Source organism: Sus scrofa, chromosome 10 (genome assembly GCF_054392235.1).
Source record: "Sus scrofa isolate SSC_HxYL_T2T_F1_AM1 chromosome 10, Sscrofa_HxYL_maternal_Yorkshire_Landrace_v2.0, whole genome shotgun sequence".
NCBI classification, from domain to species: domain Eukaryota; kingdom Metazoa; phylum Chordata; class Mammalia; order Artiodactyla; family Suidae; genus Sus; species Sus scrofa.
In genome coordinates, this window is record NC_139392.1 from 72,685,905 (window position 1) to 72,707,871 (window position 21,967).

Sequence of the window (21,967 nt, forward strand, 5' to 3'; positions counted from 1 at the left end):
AATGTGGTTAAGTCCCATAGAGCACTTAGAAAGGGGCCTGGCACTTAGAAAAGTGCTATGTAAATATTACCTTTGGTTTAAATAAAAAAACTTATAATTGTACTGTATTAATAAACATAATCTTAACTTACAAATAAATAAGGAAACAAACTTAAAGCTGTCGTTGAACCTGTGTACTTTCAAAGTGCTCTTACCGTTTTATACACATTTGTTTAGTAATTAAGCATCAAGCCTAAAGATTTTATATATGAAGGAGAAAAGTTAGCTATGAGGATTTTACTTGGCCCTCTGAATTGAAAGATAATTTAAAAGTGCAGGACACATTACAATTTTGTGTGAAGCACTATGATTGTCAATAATTTCTCATATTTCATTAACTATCCTAGCACAACTGAATTAAAAAGAAATGTTTATTATCTAATCACCCTTCTACACTCTCAGTGTTAAATCCATTTTAGTTATAATCATGGTAACTAAGATGTTGAAATACAAATTTATGTTACAGTAAAGGTGAAAATAAACAGAATTTTAGGGGAGTGAGGAAAGAGGGAAACTTTTGATTGCTTGAAAGTATTTACAGCCTGCTGTGTGTATCTTGTGTCATTTATTTGCCATGTGTAGTGCTGAAAAGTGTCTTTTATGTATAGCTGCCTTGGCTGTCGAAGAGCTTGGCTTTGAGCGATTTCATGCATTAATTCAGTAAGTAACATTGGAACATTTAAAATACTTACCTTGTGGACACATTGACATTTTAAGTCTATTCATACTGTGGAAAGGTACTTAGATTTATATGCTTAAGGATTAATTTGTTTTCAAATTAAAAAAAAAGAATAATTTATAAATGTGTACTTAAAATATTCTGATTTCTAAGTTAACTGTCAAAATACACTTTTCTATAACATTAAAGCCTTTTTCATCATAATGAAAAAAATCATTTTAGCTTAGTGTTTCTTTGTTCTAAGTACATATAGCAATTTCTAGTAGGATAAATATTTGTATTATTATTTATTATTTGCCAAAAATATGCTTTCTCTAATTTTCATTAAAAGTACTATATTTTCACTAGAGTATATAAATTTTTTGTTACAAAATAAAAGGTAAGGATAGCTACATCAGTAGAATCTGGTTTGAAATATAACATTATTTTAAAGGAAGCCGCAAATGTACACCTTATCTTTGGTGTTCAGATATTTGTTAAATAATTTTCAGGCATTAAAAGTTAAGTTCTCTGGAGTTCCCGTCGTGGCTCAGCGGTTAACGAACCGTGACTAGCATTCATGAGGATGCAGGTTCGATCCCTGGCCTCAGTCAGTGGGGTACAGATCTGGCGTTGCTGTGAGCTGTGGTGTAGGTTGCAGATGTGGCTCGGATCCTGTGTTGCTGTGGCTGTGGTGTAGGCCGGCAGCTGTAGCTCCAATTAGACCCCTAGCCTGGGAACCTCCATATGCTGTGGGTACGGCCCTAAAAGGCGAAAAGAGAAAAACAAAAGACCAAAAGTCAAGTTCTCTTTTTATTAACCATATCTTAGAAGAGGGACTCAGTCCTTAAATAACCATATTAACGTTGAAGAAGCTGTTGATGCCAGACAATTCACCTAAGAGATGTAAAGTTTTCCTACCAATTAGGCATTCTCTATTTTAATGTTATCTATTATATGTGGTGACAATTGTCAGCAGTAGCTTTTGCTTTTCATGGCTAAATTTTTATTTGAAAAGTTGAGACACAGAAATCTCCTGTTTGTATGTATGCATTTCAATGTAGAAGATAATTTAAAGTTTTTTCATTTATGAATATAGTCAATATCACCATGGTGTTAACACGTAATATTTTTTTCCCCCCAGAAAAAAATCATTCAGAAGTTTATCAGAATTAAAAGATGCTGTCTTGGACCAGTATTCAATGTGGGGAAACAAATTTGGAGTATTGCTTTTTCTGTATTCTGTGTTACTGACAAAGGTTTGTTAAAGAAGTTGCTTCTTCTGGTTTTTATTAGTTTGAGTTCAGTATTTGTCCTGCTGTGAAAAGAAATTTTACTCTTTGTTTCTCCCTCAAATTTATTTATTTTTTGGCCATGCCTGTATCATGCAAAAGTTTCCAGGTCTGGGGATCAGACCTGTGCCACAGCAGCGACCTGAGCCATAGCAGTTGCAGTGCCAGGTCCTTAGGCTGCTGTGCCACCAGGGAATGCCAAGAAATTTTATTCTCCAAGAAATTTTATTCTTGATGCTCTTCCTAAATCTCAAAAAATCTCCTAGTCTGATGATGAATAATCAGCCTCTTCTTCTTCATTCACTTGTTACTTAACCACTTTTCAACTTTCACCCTGATGTTCTGGAGCACAGAGGTTATCAGTAATGTTCTAATTATGAAGTTCAGTCAGTTCTCCTGAATTTTATTTTCTTTGATCTTAGCAGTGTCAGGCACTTAACCCCTTAACCCTTTTGGAAGCAGTTTTTAACCCCCATACTGTTTAATTTACCTGATAAGTTACTATACTAGTTCTCTTTCTCTAATGCTTCATAATTACTTTTTTGTTTATAGGTTCATTTCCATCTTTACCTGTTACTAACTTCCTTTATGCTCTTAGCTGACCTTTATGTAGTTAATCCCAACATGTACACTTCGAGTTCTTCCCTTTTCTCTAGCAGCCTGTTAAGTCCAGTTACCCTACTAGATTTGCCCTGTCTGAAATTAGACTTTGTTCGTTGACAAGTGTTTATTGAACATTGACCCTATGCTAGCAACTAAACTTAAAATACCAGATACAATTTTTTTTAATCAACTCTCTTCAGTGTAGTAAATGAAAAAATGGGCACATTAATAGTTACTTCCATTATGGGAGTGTTTTTGGTTTTTTTTTTTTTTTGGTGTTTTTTTTTTGTTGTTGTTGCTTGCACAAAGCATGGTGGGAAAATAGGAAAAGGCGTTCATAGGTCCATTTGATGGAATCAAGGGCTGACTAACTGTAGGGAACATTTAATGGATGAGAAGTTTTTTAGATGGAATAGCTGTGGGAAGATATTTCAAGCTATGGGAACAGCAAGTATAAAGGCATCATAAAGTGGAGATATAACACACATTTGGGAAACTATAAGCACTTCAGTATTAATGCAACATAATACAACAGAGAGGCAGCTGTGGAAGATGAGACTGTGCATTGATATAGAAAAAGCTAAGACTATGAAGATGCTTGCATACTGTGCAAAAATTGGAACAACACAAAAATTATAAACAATAGATTATAGATTTCATGTGGCCAAAATTGGAACAACACAAAAATTATAAACAATAGAGTAACAAGAACTTTTTGTCAATAGAAGATTTTTAAAATTGGGGTAAGAGTTGTGCTGGAGGGAGTTGGTTTGTGAAGTCTAAGTCTAGAGTCAGAAAAACTGGAAAAGTAGTTACTGAAATAGGTGAACCTAAGTTATAGCCATGACCGTGGAAATGGGAAAGAAAAGGAGCATATTTAGAAGCTTGTTTCACATTTAGAATTTTTAAAACATTTAGACAATATTTAAGAGAACTAAAAGTACTTGGTAGTTGGTTAGCCATGGGGAATGGCAGAGATGGAGGTGTCTGGGATGACTCGTTTCTTAGGAATTCACCTTGACTGTTCAGTATTTTCCCAGTTTCTTGTGCTGAAAACTTTTGATACCTCTTCTGTCTCTTGTCCTTTAGAGCCAGTAAAACCATCATGCCTAGCTCTTCTTCCTTGAGCTGGTCTTTGAATTGATCTCCCCTCTCTGACCAGTGATTGTGTCACTTGTTCCTGTCATTCATCATGGCTTTATCATAGTCTGCTTTGTATAGTTGTTTCCAAGGAAGGCCAGTACAAGATCTCCCACTCGTTTGTATCCTTCTGTAATATTTACACAGTCATTAATATTTTCATTGTTGATTAGCATCTCTTTAATTCTTAGAAATGGCATGTAATAGAACCAGTAATTAAAGTTTGGTGAACTGTGCAATAAATGGCAGTTTAATCTCTGTAATTTTGGAATTGAGGGAGCTCAAATGCCTAGGTCTTTCTGTAGACACCCAGTATCTAGACCTTTAGGCCTTTGGGCTCTTTGGCGGGGGTTGGGAGGGATGGTTAAAAATATCAGAAACTTGGCTTTCAAGAAAATAAGAAACTTCCTGCCCTCCTAGTTTGTGTTTTATTTTGTAAGTGTCCATTTGAATTATGTAAGGACACACAACCAGAAGCAAACCTTCTATTTTCTTTTGTACCAGGTATACCTTTTGTGTATGTAAATTTATATCATTATCAACACTCACGTGTATGTATTTGGTATCAATAAATTTTTTTTAATGACCTAAGAAAATACATCAGAAGCCATAGCAGGTATATTAGTTTCAAATTTAGTTTTGCCTGAAATTAAATGAGTTTAACCTCTGGGTGCGATTTTCTCTCCCTTCCTTTTGAAACTCAAGCTTTCTGTCTCTGTAACCAACATACCAACGTTGGATCTGTTACCTGTGTTCTTTTTTTCCCCCCCCTGTATTCTTATGTAGAGGTCATGAAAGAAAAAAAGAGCCTTAGAGAACTACTACTCACCATTATCATATTAAATGTCCCCCCCCCCCCCCAATTTCAAATCTGGGTAATTCTTTGGGAGAAAAGTTACTTAAATTATTGTGTTTCTTTAATCCATAGTAAAAACTGATCATTTTTAAACTACCATAATTTTCATTTTTAGTTTTTAAAATGAGCTAATAAATTCTTGGTTTCCCTAGGGCATTGAAAACATAAAAAATGAAATTGAAGATGCAAGTGAACCTTTAATAGATCCTGTGTATGGACATGGCAGGTAATTAACTAAAATCTGTTAATTCCTCATATAGACTTTCATTTTCAGGGACTCAAAAAAAAATTACTACTGAGTCAGATAATTTTTTCAGCGTTGACAATATAATGTCTATGAATTTGAGTAGTCTTGTGCTTTATGCGTTGTTTGCTTTAGGTATAAAGTGTTAATTTCCACTTTAGGTTTATGTGAGCATTGCATTTATTATAGCAAATATTTTGTTTTACGATGGTAATGGGGATATTTTAACAAATTCTGCTTGATACTCCATTCATGAAATTTTTTAGTAGGTAAATTGTACTCATTTTGACTTAGAAATAAGTATATCCTTTCCTGTTTGTTAATGCTTTCCTGCCTGAGAGGAAAAAAATTTGTCTTTATTTTTCTTTAAGAATACCCTCCCACTCAAGCTTTTTATAGCTAGTTCTACTATAATTGATAACACAGTGATCAATTGTTAAAATATGAAATATGTCATCTCCTTCAGATATTTCTGCCTCAGAGGTTAAAATTCACATATCTTTCATCAAACACAGAAGACTAACAATTATATATGTATTTTTTAGATAATTATAAATATTAAGTAAATTATCAGTCTAAGTACCCTTTATTTTTTTTTTCATCCATTTAAATACACTGTCTTGGATAAAGATATTAAATTTATATGAATGTAGAGAACAATAGATATCATTGTGGTGATAAAATAAGAGATAGACTTAGCAAGTTGTTCAGCAGAGTGTATACAGTGAGAACTGTGAGGTTTTTCTCTGTTTTTTAAACAACAAAATTTAATGTAAAAAGTCATCACTTTATGCCTGACCATAGGAATCATTTGATTTGAAAGTTAATGTATTCATATTTTAATTACTTTTTCATTTTTATTAATAGCCAAAGTTTAATTAACCTCCTCCTGACGGGACATGCTGTTTCTAACGTATGGGATGGTGACAGAGAATGCTCAGGAATGAGTAAGTACAGTCTTTGTGGTGTTTACCTCCTTTATGGTTAATATTTCACTGGAATACAGCTGATTATTAATTCATCTGTTCAGAAGCTCTGCGTTTCTTAGAGGTTAGGATAAATGCTTTATCATAGAAGAATCCCTTACAGTTTTCAAGGTGCTGTAATGTGAAGAGCAGAGAACTTGAAGGCAGACAGATTTGGGTTCAAATCTCAAGTGTATGACTGCACTCAAGTTACTTCTCAAGCCTTTAGTTTTCTCTAGTAGAAAATGAGGATTGTAAGACTAATTTCTTTGAAAAAAGTAATTAATAGATATCTTAGTATATGTAAAGTTAGTTCATATTTATCCAGGGGTATCTGAAAGTCTGGAGTGCTATTGGATTTTTTTTTTTTTAATTACAGGTATTACAATTTGAAATATTTTCTTTAAGAGTCCAGTGGTTTTTTTCCTAGATTGATTTTTAATTTATAATCATCTTTAAAATGCTGGGCAAATTACTGTTATTTGAGACTTTTAAACCACCATCTCCTCTATTTCTGGTATGAGGTATTTCTTTCCTGTAGCTTCATATGTTGCCAGGGTCGTTGAAGTGAAAAATCTTTGGCCAATCGATCTAGATACAGAGAGCTGATATACAGCTCTGAAAAAAATTCCCTTTAGCTTATTCCTGGGTCAGTCTAAATCCATGTGTTTACTCTTTCAAGTTATGCTGAATAACTACTATGCACCTCCTCTTGAAGTATGTAGTGTAGAACAGAAAGCACCATGGCTCCTACTTTGTCCCTGAAAATATTCTTCATTTTAAAGTCTTTTTTGTCTGATATGAGTATTGCTACTCCAGCTTTCTTTTGATCCCCGTTTGCATGAAATATTTTCTTCCATCCTCTCACTTTCAATTTGTATGTGTCCCTAGAAGTGAAGTGGGTCTCTTGAAGACAGCATATATATGGTTCTTGTTTTTGCATCCATTCAGCCAGTCTATGTCTTTTGGTTGGGGCATTTAGTCCATTTGCATTTAAGGTAATTATTGATACGTATGTTATTGCCATTTTATTAATTACTCTAGATTTGCTTTTTGCTGCTCTTTTTCCTTTCCTTCTTCTCTTGTTCTTTTCTGCCTATAGAAGTTCCTTGAGTATTTGTTGTAAGGCTGGTTTAGTGTTGCTGAATTCTCTCAGCTTCTGCTTATCTGAGAAGGTTTTGATTTCTCCTTCAAATCTGAACAAGAGCCTTGCTGGGTAGAGTAATCTTGGTTGGAGGTTTTTTCCTTTCATCACGTTGAGTATATCATGCCACTCCCTTCTGGCCTGCAGAGTTTCTGCTGAAAAATCTGCCAATAGCCTTATCGGGGTTCCCTTGTATGTTATTTGTTTCTTTTCCCCAGCTGCTTTCAAAATTTTCTCTTTGTCTTTAATTTTGGTCAGTTTGATTAGTATGTGTCTCGGGGTGTTCCTCCTTGGGTTTATTTTGTATGGTACTCTTTGTGCTTCCTGGATTTGAGGGAATGATTCCTTCCCCATGTTAGGGAAGTTTTCAGCTATTATCTCTTGGAATTTTTTTTCTGTCCCTTCTCTCTCTCTTCTCCTCCTGGCACCCCTATAATGCAGCTGTTGGTGCGTTTAATGTTATCCCAGAGTTCTCTGAGACTCTCTTCATTTGTTTTCAATCTTTTTTCTCTTTTCTGTTCTGCATCCGTAACTTCCACTAATCTGTCGTCCACCTCGCTTATTCATTCTTCTGCCTCCTGTATTCTGCTGTTAGCTGCTTCTAGTGAATTTTTTATTTCAGTTATTGTATTTTGCATCTCTTCTTATTTAAGTTTTATATCATGTATCTCTTTGGTCAGTGTTTCCTGTAAGTTATCCATCTTTGCCTCCAGTTTATTTCCAATGTCTTACATCTTCTTCAGCATCAACAGTCTAAAGTCTTTTTCCTGGAGGCTGAGAATCTCCTCATGGCTTAGCTGTTTTTCTGGGGATTTTTCTTTCTCCCTCATCTGAGTTATAGTTCTCTGTCTTTTCATTTTTATAGGTTTTTGGTGTGGTGACCTTCTTACAGATAATAGAGTTGTAGCCTCTCTAACTTCTGGTGTCTGCCCCCCTTGTGGCTGAAGTCAGTATTGGGGGCTTGGTGTAGGCTTCCTGATGGGAGGGGCTGATGCCTGCCCCCTGGTAGGAGGAGCCAATTCTAATCCCTCTGGTGGGTGGGGCTTAGTCTCTGGATGGGATTAGAGGCAGCTGTGTGCCTGAGGGATCTTTAGGTAGTCTGTTTGCTGAGGGGTGGGGCTGTGATCCCACCTGGGTTGTTGTTTGCCCTGGGGCTTCTCAGCCGCTGACCGCTGACCGATAGGTGGGGCCAGATTTTCCCGAAATGGCCACCTCCAGAGAAAGGCAGCTGCTGAGTATTCCCGAGAGTTTTGCTTTCAGTGTCCTTCCCTCACAACAAGCCACATTCACCCCTGTTTTCCCAGGATGTCCTCCAAGAACTGCAGTCTGGTTTTACCCAGATTCTCTTGGAGTCTTTGCTTTGCCCTGGGACTCAGTGCACGTGAAAGTCTGTGTGCGCCTTTTAAGAATGGGGTCTCCATTTCCCCCAGTCCCGTGGAGCTCTTGCACACAAGCCCCACTGGCCTTCAATGCCAGATGCTCCGGGGCTGTTTCTCCCTGTGCCAGATCCCCACATGTGAGAGTTTGATGTGGGGCTCAGAACTCTCACTCCTGTAGGTGAGTCTCTGTGAACCAGTTAGTTTCCAGTCTGTGGAGCTTCCCACCCAGGAGGTATGGGGTTGTTTATATCATGAAATCGCCCCTTCTACCTCTTGATGTGGCCTCCTCTTTTTCTTCTGGAGTGGGGTATCTTTTTTAAGGTTTCCGGTCCATTTTGGTGAAGTGTGCTCAGTCTTTAGTTGTGAATTTTGTTGTTTTTAGGAGAGAAGTTGAGCTCCAGTCCTTTTATTCCGCCATCTTAATCCCGTTCCCCAGCACCATGGCTCCTATAGTTCACAGAGAAAATTCATTTTTTCTTCTGTAATTAGATAAAACTGTCACTAAATACAGAAGCAAATATTATGATTGAGAAAATAATAGTTACTGCTTTTTGCTCCCTTTTAAATAAGTGAATCTTGATTTTTGTTTGTTTGTTTTTGTTTTTTAGAGTCACACCCACAGCATATAGAGGTTCCCAAGCTGGGGGTCAAATCAGAGCTACAGCTGCCAGCCTACACCACAGCCACAGCAAGGCAGGATCTGAGCCATGTCTGCAACCTACACCACAGCTCATGGCAACGCCAGATCCTCAGCTCACTGATCGACGCCAGGGATCTAACCCATAACTTCGTGGTTCCTAATTGGATTCGTTTCCACTGTGCCACGATGGGAACTCCGAGTGAATCTTGATCTTAAATCTGAAGTTTTTTTCAAATTTTAGAAATATGTATAGTTAATTAACAGAAATGTGAAGAAAAGATTCGATATTAAGGGGAAAATTAGTAAAAATCGTTATATTTCAAAATTAAAAAGCACCTTTACATGACCCAGCTCTTCATGTTACTGTTTTAGAAAGTGAAGCACTACCCCCCTTTCTTACATAAGATAATATATGTGAAATTATTCTCTTAGTGATGAGGTCAGAATGAGAAGCTAGTTCAGGTGATTACTGGTAAAGGTCAAAATTTAAACAGTAAAATTCACAGACAGAAAAACTGCTGTTACCTTGCTCTGTTTTTTTGTGATTGAGGCCATCGTGTTCTTGACGGACATCTGAAAGGATTTAATCCTGCCAGTTAAGGTTATCTGTTTCTTTAGTTTCCCTTAGGCTTTTCTTTGTGCTATGGTTTCTTTACAGGATATTGGTCGGTTATCTAAGTTTAGGTTCTTGATATGTACAAATTCATCCTGTTTCTTGAAATATTAGTATTCAAAACTATTGTCTTGGTATGGATTTTAAGTAAAGCTTAAATATCAAAACTAAGCAATGACTTTGAAATAATTATCTTGGAAAATAGAATGGGTAGAGTCTATTTCCTGCATTTTCCCTTAATTGTTAGGAATGATGACTTAAGGTTGAGTCAGTTTTCATTCATCAAACTTAAAAGTCCATACATCAGCCTTTATTGGATGTTTTTCTGTCTAACAACGTGGGAGGAGGCTGTGATAAATGTAATATAAAAGTATTGTAGAAGTTCAGGGGAAGGAGAAAACTTCTCCTACCATATTTAACCTTTGATCCCACAAGCGTGCAGTGGCTTGATGTGGGATCTGAGTTCCCAGACCAGGGATTGAACCCCAGCCACAGCTTAACCACTAGACCACCAGGGCACTCCACAGAAGTTAACATTTTAATGGGGCCAGATGGAATGAGAGAGAGGGAAAGATAAAAGTTCTGTCTAGGAACAGGAAGACAGATCAGTCTGATGAGAGTAGTGTATCTTAATCCCAAATGTACCTTGGGGGGCTTAAAAGTAAGTTAATGCTCAAGCCCAAGCTGAGAGTAGATAAACAAATTAGAATTTCTAGGCGGTGGGGCCTGAACATGATCATTTTTAAATTATCCCTAGATGATTCTAATGTACAGGCAGGTTTGAGACCCAGGAAATAGGAGCATTAGCTTTATGAAGCAGATGAGTAAGAGGAAAGGTCATAAACGTAGGATTGGGTAAGAATAGATGCTAAGAAGTTTCAACATTAGTTGGCAAGTGTTAGAAAGAGAGTCATTGAAGTTATTTGAACAGAGCAGTAACATAAGAAATAAAATAAGAACATTAGGAGATTCTGCCATGGCTCAGTAGCTTAAGAATCCGACTACAGAGGCTCAGGTCTCTGCAGAGGTGTGGGTTCAATCCCCAGCCTGGGCTGTGGCTGACGTTGCAGCTGGCTGGGGCTTGGATTCAGTTCCTGACCCAGGAACTTTCATATGCCGCCGGTGTGGCCAGAAAATTTAAAAAAACAAAAACAAAAACAAACCCAACATTAATCTGTCAGTCTGTAGAATGCATTGGAGTGGGATAGGATGCAAAGTTGAAAGCTATAGCACATAGTCAAGATGGGGAGCATAAGGAGATGAAGTAGGCATGGCAGGAAAAGAGAAAGCAACTAGTACTTATGTACCTTGTGCTAAGCAGTATGTTTTGGAAATGTATTTTCTTAACCTTAGTACATAGTTAAGAAAACCGAGGTTCAGATTATTTAGTAATTTGCCCAGTGTTGGACAGCAGAAGCATACACTTCTTTTGACCACAGCCAAGGCCTGTGCTTAGTCCACCATAGCACATTCTCCTTCTGGACCACTCTGCCTCTGGGAATGAGCCTGCAAGAGGGTAGAATCTGTAGATTCAGCTTCAAATTCCATAGATGAGGGTAAGGTACAAATAACCAATAGGTTTTCACATAAAGCTTAGTAAATAAATGAACACATGAAAGAAACATCATGGGGAGTCTGCTTGAAGTCACCGGGTATGTTTTGGTGGCAAAAAACAATCTTTGTCCTCAGATTATTTATTTCATTTTCCTTCAAGAGCAATTACAGCTGTTGATTGTTAAGGAAGCCCATTATGCAGCAGTGGTGAACATTATTTTAATAAGGCCAAGCACTGCTCTTCGTACTTAATGACTGTCTTTTTTATTTCCATTTGCTCACTTTGTTCTTTAAACAACTCTGTGAAGGTCATAGAATAAAGGAAACTAAGGAAACTAATGGTTAAGAATCTTGCTTCATCCATACAACCTAGTAAATAGCAGAGCTGGGATTTAAACCACATAGCCTGGTTCCCTACAACCAGCCTACTTAGTTATAATATACAGCCTCTTATACTACACTTAACAAAGTCTTGAGTGAGAAAATGAATATGTGGGATGATGTGGAAGAAGTTTATTTTATTTCATTTCTGAGTAGTCCTGAGAGGTAGTTACTTGCCTCATGTATAAAAGAAACCGAGATTGAGAATTCAGTCCAAAGATTCCTATCCATGCTAACAGAGTTAGTGAATGAGCCATGCTGTATCTCTCTCTCATTCAAGGAGAATGAGGACTAAGAATAGGCTATGAATTGAGCAATTGGCAAGGTCCTTCCTCTGAAAGAGCAATTGAGATGGAAGCCATAGCATAAGGAGGAAGTATTTTAGCTGTGTAAGAGAGGAAATTTTGCTGGTGAAAGGATGCAGAGAGAGGAGTTCATTGCCTGGTCATAATAAGGTGAGAGCTGGTATCCCTGGGTTTGTTTTAAGGGACAGAAGTCACCTAAATTGTTTGTTAGAAGGGGAACTGCTTTTACGGAAAGAGATGCTGAGTAGAGTTTAGGGTCACAGTGACCTTGGAAAGATGAACAGTTCTTCTAAAACAAGAAGAATGTGTTGAGGAAACAAAAAGGCATTTTGAGGTATGAAAGATTTAAATTGGAATAACTCTTGAAATTTTGCAGTTGCTGAAATGAGTGGACAGAAGTAGTTAGAGGCATATAAAAAGGAGAGAAAAGGTTTGAATCACCTGCTTTAAGAAGGAATGTCAAAATGGATTAGGAAACAAATTTTAAAATGTGCTATCAGAATTAAGAACTGAGATGAGGTTACATAGACTGATTGAGAGTGGATCCAGCCAGTAAAGCTTATGGTTCAGTTTCTTCCTAGCAGTAATCATCAGTCTGAGAGTTGAAGGAAAATGGATTTTGTGTGTTATCTGGGAAAAGCCAAGAAGGTCCAATGAAAATGAATGGTGTAGTTTTCTCACCTTTATTTATAAACTTTATCAGTGCTTGATATGTCATGAAATGTATGAAATAAAGATATTTTTCCCCTGGTTTGTCTTTTGCCCTTAGGCTTTTTTTTTTCCTCCTTTTTATGGCTACACCTGTGGCACATGAAAGTTCCTGAACTAGAGGTCAGATCATAGCCATAAGGAGAACTCCCCCTTAGTTTATTTTTGATGAACATTTAGATGGTCAACATTTTGACTATTAGAAACACTTCTGCAGTGAATATTTTTGGTCTGTTTCCTATTGAAATATTCCTATAGGATAGATTCCTAAAAGTAGAATATATGTTAAAAAATTTAAGCTTCTGGAGTTCCCATTGCTGCTCAGCAGGTTAAGGACCAGATGTTGTCTCCATGAGGATGCAGGTTCAGTCCCTGGTCTTGCTCAGTGGATTCAAGATCCAGCGTTGCCACAACCTGTGGCATAGGTTGCAGGTGCGGCTCAGATCCGGTGTTGCCATGGCTGTGGTGTGGGCCTGCTGCTGAGGTTCTGGTTTGACTCCTAGCCGGGGAACTTCCATATGCTACAGGTGGGACCATAAAAAATAAAAAAAGTAAAATAAAGTTTAGGCTTCTGTTCTTGTCGTTTATTCACTATTAGCTTTTTTTTTTTTTTTTTTTGTCTTTTTGTCTTTTTAGGGCCACACTTACAGCATATGGAGGTTCCCAAGCTAGGGGTCAAATTGAAGCTAGAGCCACTGGCCTACACCACAGCCACAGCAACGCCAAATTGGAGCCACATCTGTGATTTACACCACAGCTCATGGCAATGCCGGATCAATCCTTAATCCACTGAGCGAGGCCAGGGATCAAACCTGCGTCCTCATGGATGCTAGTCAGATTCGTTTTTCCACTGAACTGTGACAGTAACTCCTACTATGTATGAGCTTTATGGAGATATAATTCACATATCCTACAAATCTCCAGGGTAAAGTGTACAATTCAGTGCTTTTCAGTATGTTCTTCAGAGTTGTGCAGCTATCATCACATCAGTTTTAGGACAGTTTTGTTCCCTTCAAAGTAATCCTTGTGCCCATTGCTATCATTCCTCCTCAGCCCTTATTAACCCTTATTCTACTTCCTGTCTCTATAGATTTGCCTGTTTTGAACATTTCTTATAATGGAATTATGTAATATCTGGTCTTCGATACACACGTATTTAATTTAGCATCATGTCAGGTTTCATGCCTGTGTAGCATGTACCAGCGCTTCACTCCATTTTTTTAATGTTGTTTCATGGTATGGTTTATACCACATTTTCTTTCTTTGTTAATCAGTTGATGGACATTTGGCTTCTTTCCACTTGGCCATGATGAATAATGTGGTTAGGAATATTTATGTACAAATTTTGGTGAGATGATGTTTTTATTTGTCTTTAGTATCTACTCAGAAGTGAAAATTCTTGGTCATATGATAATTGTGTTTATTTAACCTTTTGAGGAACACCTGTTAAACTTTGATAGATAATGCCAAATTACCTTCTAAAATTGGCTTTAGCAACTAGAAAAGTATAGAATTAAGCTTCCAGGATATAGAAAAGTCCTTATTTTTCTGCATCCTAGACAACACTCAGAACTATCCCTCTTTTATGCTTTCTCAGTCAGTTTATTGATGGTTTCTAGCCTAATTTGATTCATGTTTCTTCCTGGTGAGCCCGCACTTGATCATCTTCTCCTATGTTTGTCAACTTGTAGTGTTTCTTCTTCTGGGAATTGTGTTTTTCCCTCTTTTGGCATTTTCACGGGAAAGGTTATTTTCTTTTATTTATAATTTCTAGGAGTGCTTTATAAATTCTTAGTTCTTTGTATGTTAAATCTGTGTTGCAAATAGTTTCTCTCAGCCTTTTCTGTTTCCATGAAGTTTGCCACTGGTATCTTTCATATATCAAAGCTTTTCATTTTTATGAAATCAAATCATTTGATCTTTTCTGTTATGGCTTCTGTTTTGTTTTTAAATTTTTTCCATGTATCTGTTTTATGTTACAGCCACCCAGGATTAAAACTAATAGTCTCTAGTATTTTCTTCAAACACTTTCGTAGGCTTTATTTTTTTTAATGTTTAGCTCTTTAATCCATCTGGATTATTTGTTTTATGTTATGAGCAATATGAGATAGGGATCTACTTTTTTACTTTTTTTCCCAAAGAATTCCTAATATTCTAATTCCAGTCAATTCTCCATAGATACAAAACACCTACTTTATTAAATAACCATTTTTCCCATACATATAATTTATTTTCTGGAGTATTCTATTCCACTAATTTATTTGTGAGTTCTTATGCCAAAACTACACTGTTACATAGTTTTTTAATATACTTTGATATTTTTTAGCAGATTTCCTAGGATTGTACTTTTTCAAATTTTTAGTAGTCCTTTCCACACTGCGTATTCTAATTGAAATTTTTTTCAGATTTTTAGGTTCTGGTTTTTGATTTTCTGAAGATTTTGATTGAGGTTACTGTAAATTTGTTTATTATTATTATTATTTTGCTTTTTAGGGCTGCACCTACAGCATATGGAAGTTCCCAGGCTAGGGGTCAAATTGGAGCTACAGTTGCTAGCCTTCGCCACATCCACAGCAACACCGGAGCCAAGCTGCATCTGTGACCTACACCACAGCTCATGGCAACTCCCAGTCCTTAACCTACTGAGCAGGGCAAGGGATCAAACCTGCATCCTCATGGATACTGATCAGTGCGTTTCCACTAAGTCACAATGGAAACTCTGATTGGTATATTATTTTAGACAACTGACATCTTCACAATATTAGGTCTTCCCATCTAGATTGTTTTTTATATCTTGATAATGAAAGTATATATTGTTGGTCATACAAAGCATAAAATTCCTGAATTCTCCTCACCTGCTAAAACTAGTTTTTGCTTCTGTAGTAGAGTACAAATAAAACTGCAGTAGAACTAATCACCAAATTCACTCTTGCTCACCTCCTCAGTCCTTCACAGTGATGAGTGTGGTATTTTAAATCTAAATTAGGCTCATCATAATATTCTCTTACTTAAAACTATTTGATAGCTCGCTTCCCCATGCACTTCACTTAAAATAAAATCCAAACTTCATAGCCAGGTTCTCAAATCCTTTTGGGCCCTGGTACCCATTGACCTGCCGGATGTGTTCGTTTTTACTATTGTCTGTATTTTTAGCAGAGATTTTCTTTGATTTTGTTTTCCTGCAGATCCATCTTCCCATGGCCCCCTTTCTGTCTCAGATGAATCCCAGTATTTGTGTACCATCTGTTTTTTGTGTATTGTACATTTATTGCTTTTGTATGCTTATTTTATGATTATTTTTATTTTAATGCTTTCTTCATTTCATGAGATTGAAATAGAGTCAACTCTTATAAATCATAAATCCACATATTTCTTTTTTCTTTTTGATAGAAGTCAATATCACAGTCTACCTAGGCAAGTTATTTGAAAGTTGATAAACTCATGATACACAGATAGTAAGAGATTCTAAACTCTGAAGATTAAGATTATTTTGAGGATTCTCTTGTGGCCCAACAGGTTAAGGATCTTGTGTTGTCACTACAGTGGCTTGGGTTGCTGCTGTGGCACAGGTTTGATCCCTGGCCCAGGAACTTCCACATTATGGCATGGGCAGGCCAAACAAAAATGAACATTTTGAAATTTTAGTATTTTTACATAATTAATATGAATTGCCATTAAGTGGCTAGGTGCTAATACAAATTTGAAAAGTATTTGGTTTATCAGAATACACGTGAAGATCAGAAGTGTTTATTTTCTCCAAATTTTATTGCCTATAAAAATACATTGAATTAGCTGGAACTAAGTTGTCAGATAAAATGCAGGACTCCCATTTAAATCTGAATTTCAAATAAGCAATGAATCATTTTTAGTATGTCTCATAGGGTGTTTGGAATATACTTAAAAATTATATTTTGTATCTGAAATTTAAATTTAACTGGGTATCTTGTGTTTTTATTTGGGTAAATCTGGCAACCCTGACTAAATGCCAACTCTCTAGCAATCTGACTTCTTAAGAATATAATAATCAACCAGTAAGTGGGTTTTTAAAAGCCCGTTACTTCAAAAATAGATTTCACCAAGTTCATGGCTCAATTTGCATGTACCTTTACCTATGAGATAATCAAGCCTTTCTCTACATTGTATTGTTTTTTCTTTTATTTTAGCTATTCTAATGTTCTTATTTTTAAAAGTACATATTTTTCATATTTTTAACTATAGATTCTATACCTTACTTACTCAAGGCCCTACATAATTTCACCCCAGCTTATTTTGTCAGCCATTCCTGAACCTCTGCTTGAACAGAGTCTCGGCTGCTTGCTTTCATTTCTTGGTTCATGCTGCTCCTTGTGCCTGAAGACCTGTCCCTCCCACCTGTGATCCACCCATCCTTTACTTCCCACTTCACATGCTGTCCCTTCCCAACGGCCGTCCCCAGTCCTGATTCCCATAGGTGATCCAGCCTGCCCTGAGCACTTTGCCTTCATGGCATTTACCACATTCTACTTTGTCACCTACTGTGGAGTTTTTTTGGAGTGGGGGAGGAGGTTGAATTTCCGTAATTGTAGTAAGAACATTTAACATGAGAAATGTGAGATATACCCTTGTGATGAAGTTTTTTTAGGGCCAAACCGGCAGCATATGGAAGTTCCCAGGCTAGGGTCGAATCAGAACTGCAACTGCTGGCCTACACCACAGCCACAGCCACGCCAGATCTGAGTCGTGTCTGCAACCTACACTGCAGTTTGCAGCCATGCCAGATCCTTAACCCACTGAGCAAGGCCAGGGATCAAACCCACATCCTCATGGATGCTAGTCAGGTTCATTACCACTGAGCCACGATGGGAACGCCATATCCTTAAAATGAATTTTTAAGTAGAGTATTAACTGTTGGTACGAAATTGTACAGGAGATCTCTAGAACTTACTCATCTTACATAACTAAAACTTTATGTATTTATTGAATGAGCTGTTCCCCATTTCTTCCTCCCCCCAGCTCCTGGCAGCCATCATTCTACTCTCAGCGTCTTTGAGTTTAATTATTTTAGATACCTCATGTAAGTGGAATCATGCAAATATTTCTCCTTCTGTGACTAGCATATGTCACTTAGCATAAGACCCTCAAGGTTCATACATTTGCCACATGTAGTAAGATTTCCTTCTTTTTTATGTCTGAATGGTGCTCCATCATATGGATGTTGCAAAGTTTCTTATCCATTCATTCGTTGCTAGACATTTAGGTTGTTTCGGTTTCTTAGCTATTGGAAACAGTGCTGCAGTGAGCATGGGAGTGCCAGTATTCCTTTGAGATCATGATTTCATTCTTTGGGATTAAACACCTGGAAGTGGAACAGTTGGATTATATGTTTTTTTTAATTTTTGTAAGGAACATCCATACTGTTTTCCATTTTCCATTCCCACCAACAGTGTACAAGGATTCAAATTCTGCACATCCTCCCCAGCACTTACCTTTTGTGTTTTTTTCTAATGTCTATCTGACAGGTGCAAGTGATACCTCATTGTAGTTTCAGTTTGCACCTCTCTTATGATTAGTCATTTTCAGCATCTTTTCATATACTGGTAGCCATTTGTATGTATTCTTTAGAGAAATATCTGTTTAAGTCCTTTGCCCAGATTTTTTTGTTTGGGGGTTTGGTTTTGCATTTTGGGTTATTTGGTCTTTTGCCATTGAGTTGTCAGGGTTCCTTATCTATTTTGGATAGTAACTCCTCATCAGATAAATGGTTTGCAGAGAGGCTCTTTGCTTCTTCGTCTTTGCATGGTATCATCTCTGTATTCCTTTACTTTGCTTAGCATTGTTCTTTTCAGTACTTGGCACTCAAGATGTGTTTGTTCTATAAATGTAGTACAGTTATCTGGTTTCCAAGTCGGCATCAATTCGCAAGGCCCAAGAAGGACTTCTCTGGACACCCTGACAGTAGTGAGAAGGAAGTGATGGTTGGGAGTGGAGGATAAGGCAGTAAAAAAGCAAACTCAAGAATATAAAACTGTGCATTTAGATACACTCTCAGTGGCTGAAGAGAAGAGCTGATAGGCACTGATCATAAGTAGTCTTAAATGTGAGGCTAAGAAAACAAAGTTAGAAAAATCTGAAAAATAGTGATGCGGTTATTAGAATTTTCTGCAAATGTCAATAGACTTTTTTTTTTTTTGGCTGCACTCTAGGCCTATGAAAGTTCCTGGGCCAGGGATCAGATCCAACCCCAGCTGCAACCTAAATGCAGCTACAGCAGTGCTGGATCCTTAATTCACTGCACAGTGTTGGGGATTGAACTGCGCCTTTGCAGAGACAGTGCCACAGCAGGAACTCCTCAATAGACTTCTTTGAGACTTACTGAGAAAATTCTCTTATAGCTAAACTCTGAATGTAAACTCTAATTACAACTTTGTATAATATTCAGTATTCTTAATGGTGCACTTCGGTTATCAAAAGAAGATAAAAATGTTAAGTATATATCCTGTTTAAGGAAACGGGAGTAATACATTTTTAAAACATTATCCAAACAACATGCCTAAACACGTGGCAACTGACCTAATCTGAATAATTCCTTGTTCAAGAATTATGACCAGTGAATTTGCTTTATGTAGTAGCATATTATAAGTATACTATTGTAGACATTTAAAATTCTAAGGAAAGAGATGATGTAGTATCAAGTTGTAACACTAGGTGGTAGTAACTGATTTTAGAAATTAAAGTGTGAAAATGTCTTTTAACATGTATTCTTTGAACTCGAAAACATTTAGTGCTGCTTACATTTCAGAAAGTAGAGGAGGGGAAATTTTGAAAGGCTGTAGAGTACCATCTCTGCCTATTTGGGCTGCTCTTGTTCACTCTCTTTTTCCCTTAAATGCTGTATAATAAAACAGTTTCCACATTTTTTTTGTTCTCATGTCCTTTACACTTGAAAATCACTGAGAATCTGAAAAAGCTCTTGCTTATTTGATTTATAAGAAAATTATGCTCACCTTTTTTTTTTTTAATATAAAGGCTGAGAAAGTTTTAAAGATGTATTAATTCATTTTAAAATAACAGTAATGCACCTATTTATTTAATTTTGGGGGTCCTGTGTGCTCATAATCATCTTTTTTTTTTTTGCTTTTTAGGGCCACACCTGCGGCTTATGGAAGTTCCCAGGCTAAGGGTCAGATTGGAGCTGCAGCTGCCAGCCTACACCACAGCCACAGTACCATGGGATTCAAAGTGCATCTGCAACCTACACCACAGCTTGAAGTAACACTGGATCTTAAGTCACTGAGTGAGGCCAGGGATCAAACACGCATCCTCATAGATACTAGTCAGGTTCGTTACTGCTGAGGCACAACGGGAACTCCCACCCATTACTTTAAATATAAACCTTTTTAATTAAAAAACTATTTTCCAAAATAAGAAAAAAAAATTTTAGTAGGAAGAGTGACATTGTTTTAAAATTTTACAAATCCCTTTAATGTCTAGTTTATTAGTAGACAGCTGGATTCTTATATCTGTTTATAGATTCCATCTGTTGGAAAATAACACCATTTAGCCTCTGGAAAACTCTACTCTACACTCAGGAAAGAGTAGGAGTGAAAAACACAATAAATGTCTTTTTATGAAAATCATTTTGATTTCGTATAGCCTCTAAAAGGGTCTTGTAGATCCCAAAGAATCCTAATCCAGTTTGAGAATTTTTACTATGTATGCTTCCTCCATGCTAGTAAGTAGTTAGTGAAAAAATACAAACTATGTATACATGCCTTCTATTAATTTTGAATTAACAAACCTAAAAGCTGAAATGTCAGTTCTTGGCTTACACCATCTTAATGTTGGACTTACGGATACATAGTAAGATATTTACAACAAAAGCAGCTAAGTTTATATTATTACATTAGTTGAGAAAAACATAATTTCCTAATAGTAAAATGGACAATACATGACCAAATGATAGAAAGGATGCAAAGTTATATATACATTGTGTTTACAGTGGACATAATTTTTAACCAGGAAAAAAAAATGCTTTTTAGAAATATGAATGGACCCAAATTACTATTATAATGATATTTAATATACATGAGCTGAAAGCTGTAGTCTATGAAAAGACTTTATTATCATCACAGTTACATGTCTGATGTAGAATAATGTCTTTTCATTTTCTCTGCTTTTTCTGTTTTTTCTTATCCATTTCCATGATGTTAACTCTCATCTCTGAGGCTCATGACTCCCAAAGTTTCACCTCCAACACTGATCTCTCTTCCATGTTTCTGAGCCTCACTTCTAGTTATATATCTGTCTGTAGCTAGAAGTCCTAAAGGTTCCTCTCTCCTGGCTTGTCTAAGACCAAACTCATGTTCTCTCTTCATACCACTTGAGAACCTACTGAATTCTTTCTCTTGGTTGCTCACCATTTATCAAGCTCCCCAGGCTACATAGAAACCTTTAAGGAAGCTTTGATAAATTCTTTATCCCTTATGTATGTTGCGTTTTCACACTTCTTTGTCATTTCCTCTGCCTTGAATTTTCTTCTTATCCTCCTCTGGAAAATTCCTACGTATGATTCAGGATTCAAATCAGATGTTAGCATTCGTGTACACCTTCCCTAACACAGGGAGCAGATGTTCTCATACCGCTATAGGATAACGTGTGTGTGCATGTAAACACAGAACCCAAGTGTTTTCATGTCTCCCTTGAGAAGATATTAGTCTTTGTAAAGCTGTTACTGTGTTGTTTTCATCATTATTTACCCCATCTGAAGCATGCTGCCTGTGTTTATTTATAGGAGAGAGACATGGTTTCAAATGTCCATCAAAAGTTATCATTGACGAGTTCTATGGCACAGCCAGTTAAGGATCTGGTGTTATCACTGCAGCGGCTGGGTCGCTGTTGTGGTGCACGTTCAGTCGCTACATGCCACAGGTGCAGCCAAAAAAAAAAAAAAAAAGTTATCATTATAAAGTTTAAAAAATACACTTAATGTACATCTGAAGTATCACTTCACCCGCTACTTAATCTAATGACATTTTGTAATGAGTAGTACTGTAATGATGACTTGGTGTGAACTCTTAACAATGTGTACCAGGTGTTAAAGTCTAGTTTTGGGTAAAAGTTTTAGTGTGGAATATATGTACGTTTACATTTAAGTGCTTTTCAAATTTATATACTAAGGCAATGCTAACTTCTGTTGCAGAACTTCTTGGTATACATGAACAAGCAGCTGTGGGATTCTTAACACTAATGGAAGCTTTAAGATACTGTAAGGTGAGTTGGTTTTTAAGGTACTTTGAATGGTTTTTGTTAACACATGCATTGTTGTGGAGAGCATTTTTCTATGACAACATATTTTAGTGTCCTACCGATAGTATATACTCTCACCTCCTTTCTGATTTCCCTTCCTGAACTGCCAGCCTTACCAAGGATAGAGTTAAGCTGGCTGACCATGCTGAGTTTCCTTTTTT

At 36.7% G+C, this 21,967-nt stretch overlaps 1 protein-coding gene across 9 annotated transcripts in view; it reads left to right on the forward strand.

Moving 5' to 3' along the window:
• Positions 1–21,967, forward strand: part of MINDY3 (MINDY lysine 48 deubiquitinase 3) — an 82,584-nt gene that overhangs the window by 20,472 nt on the left and 40,145 nt on the right. For 4 of the 9 annotated variants that reach the window (XR_299132.4, XR_014817888.1, XM_003130735.7 and 1 more), the window contains 5 exons: positions 648–699; positions 1,842–1,956; positions 4,741–4,814; positions 5,700–5,779; positions 21,700–21,770. Coding sequence is in view for 5 of the 9 variants with exons in the window: in XM_003130735.7 (XP_003130783.1) it covers positions 648–699; positions 1,842–1,956; positions 4,741–4,814; positions 5,700–5,779; positions 21,700–21,770 (392 nt within the window). In the remaining 4 variants the exon portion in view is untranslated. Of the gene's footprint in view, positions 1–621; positions 700–1,841; positions 1,957–4,740; positions 4,815–5,699; positions 5,780–21,699; positions 21,771–21,967 lie in introns of all 9 variants that reach the window. The other 5 variants (XR_014817891.1, XM_021064830.2, XM_021064831.2 and 2 more) reach the window with 2 other exon arrangements.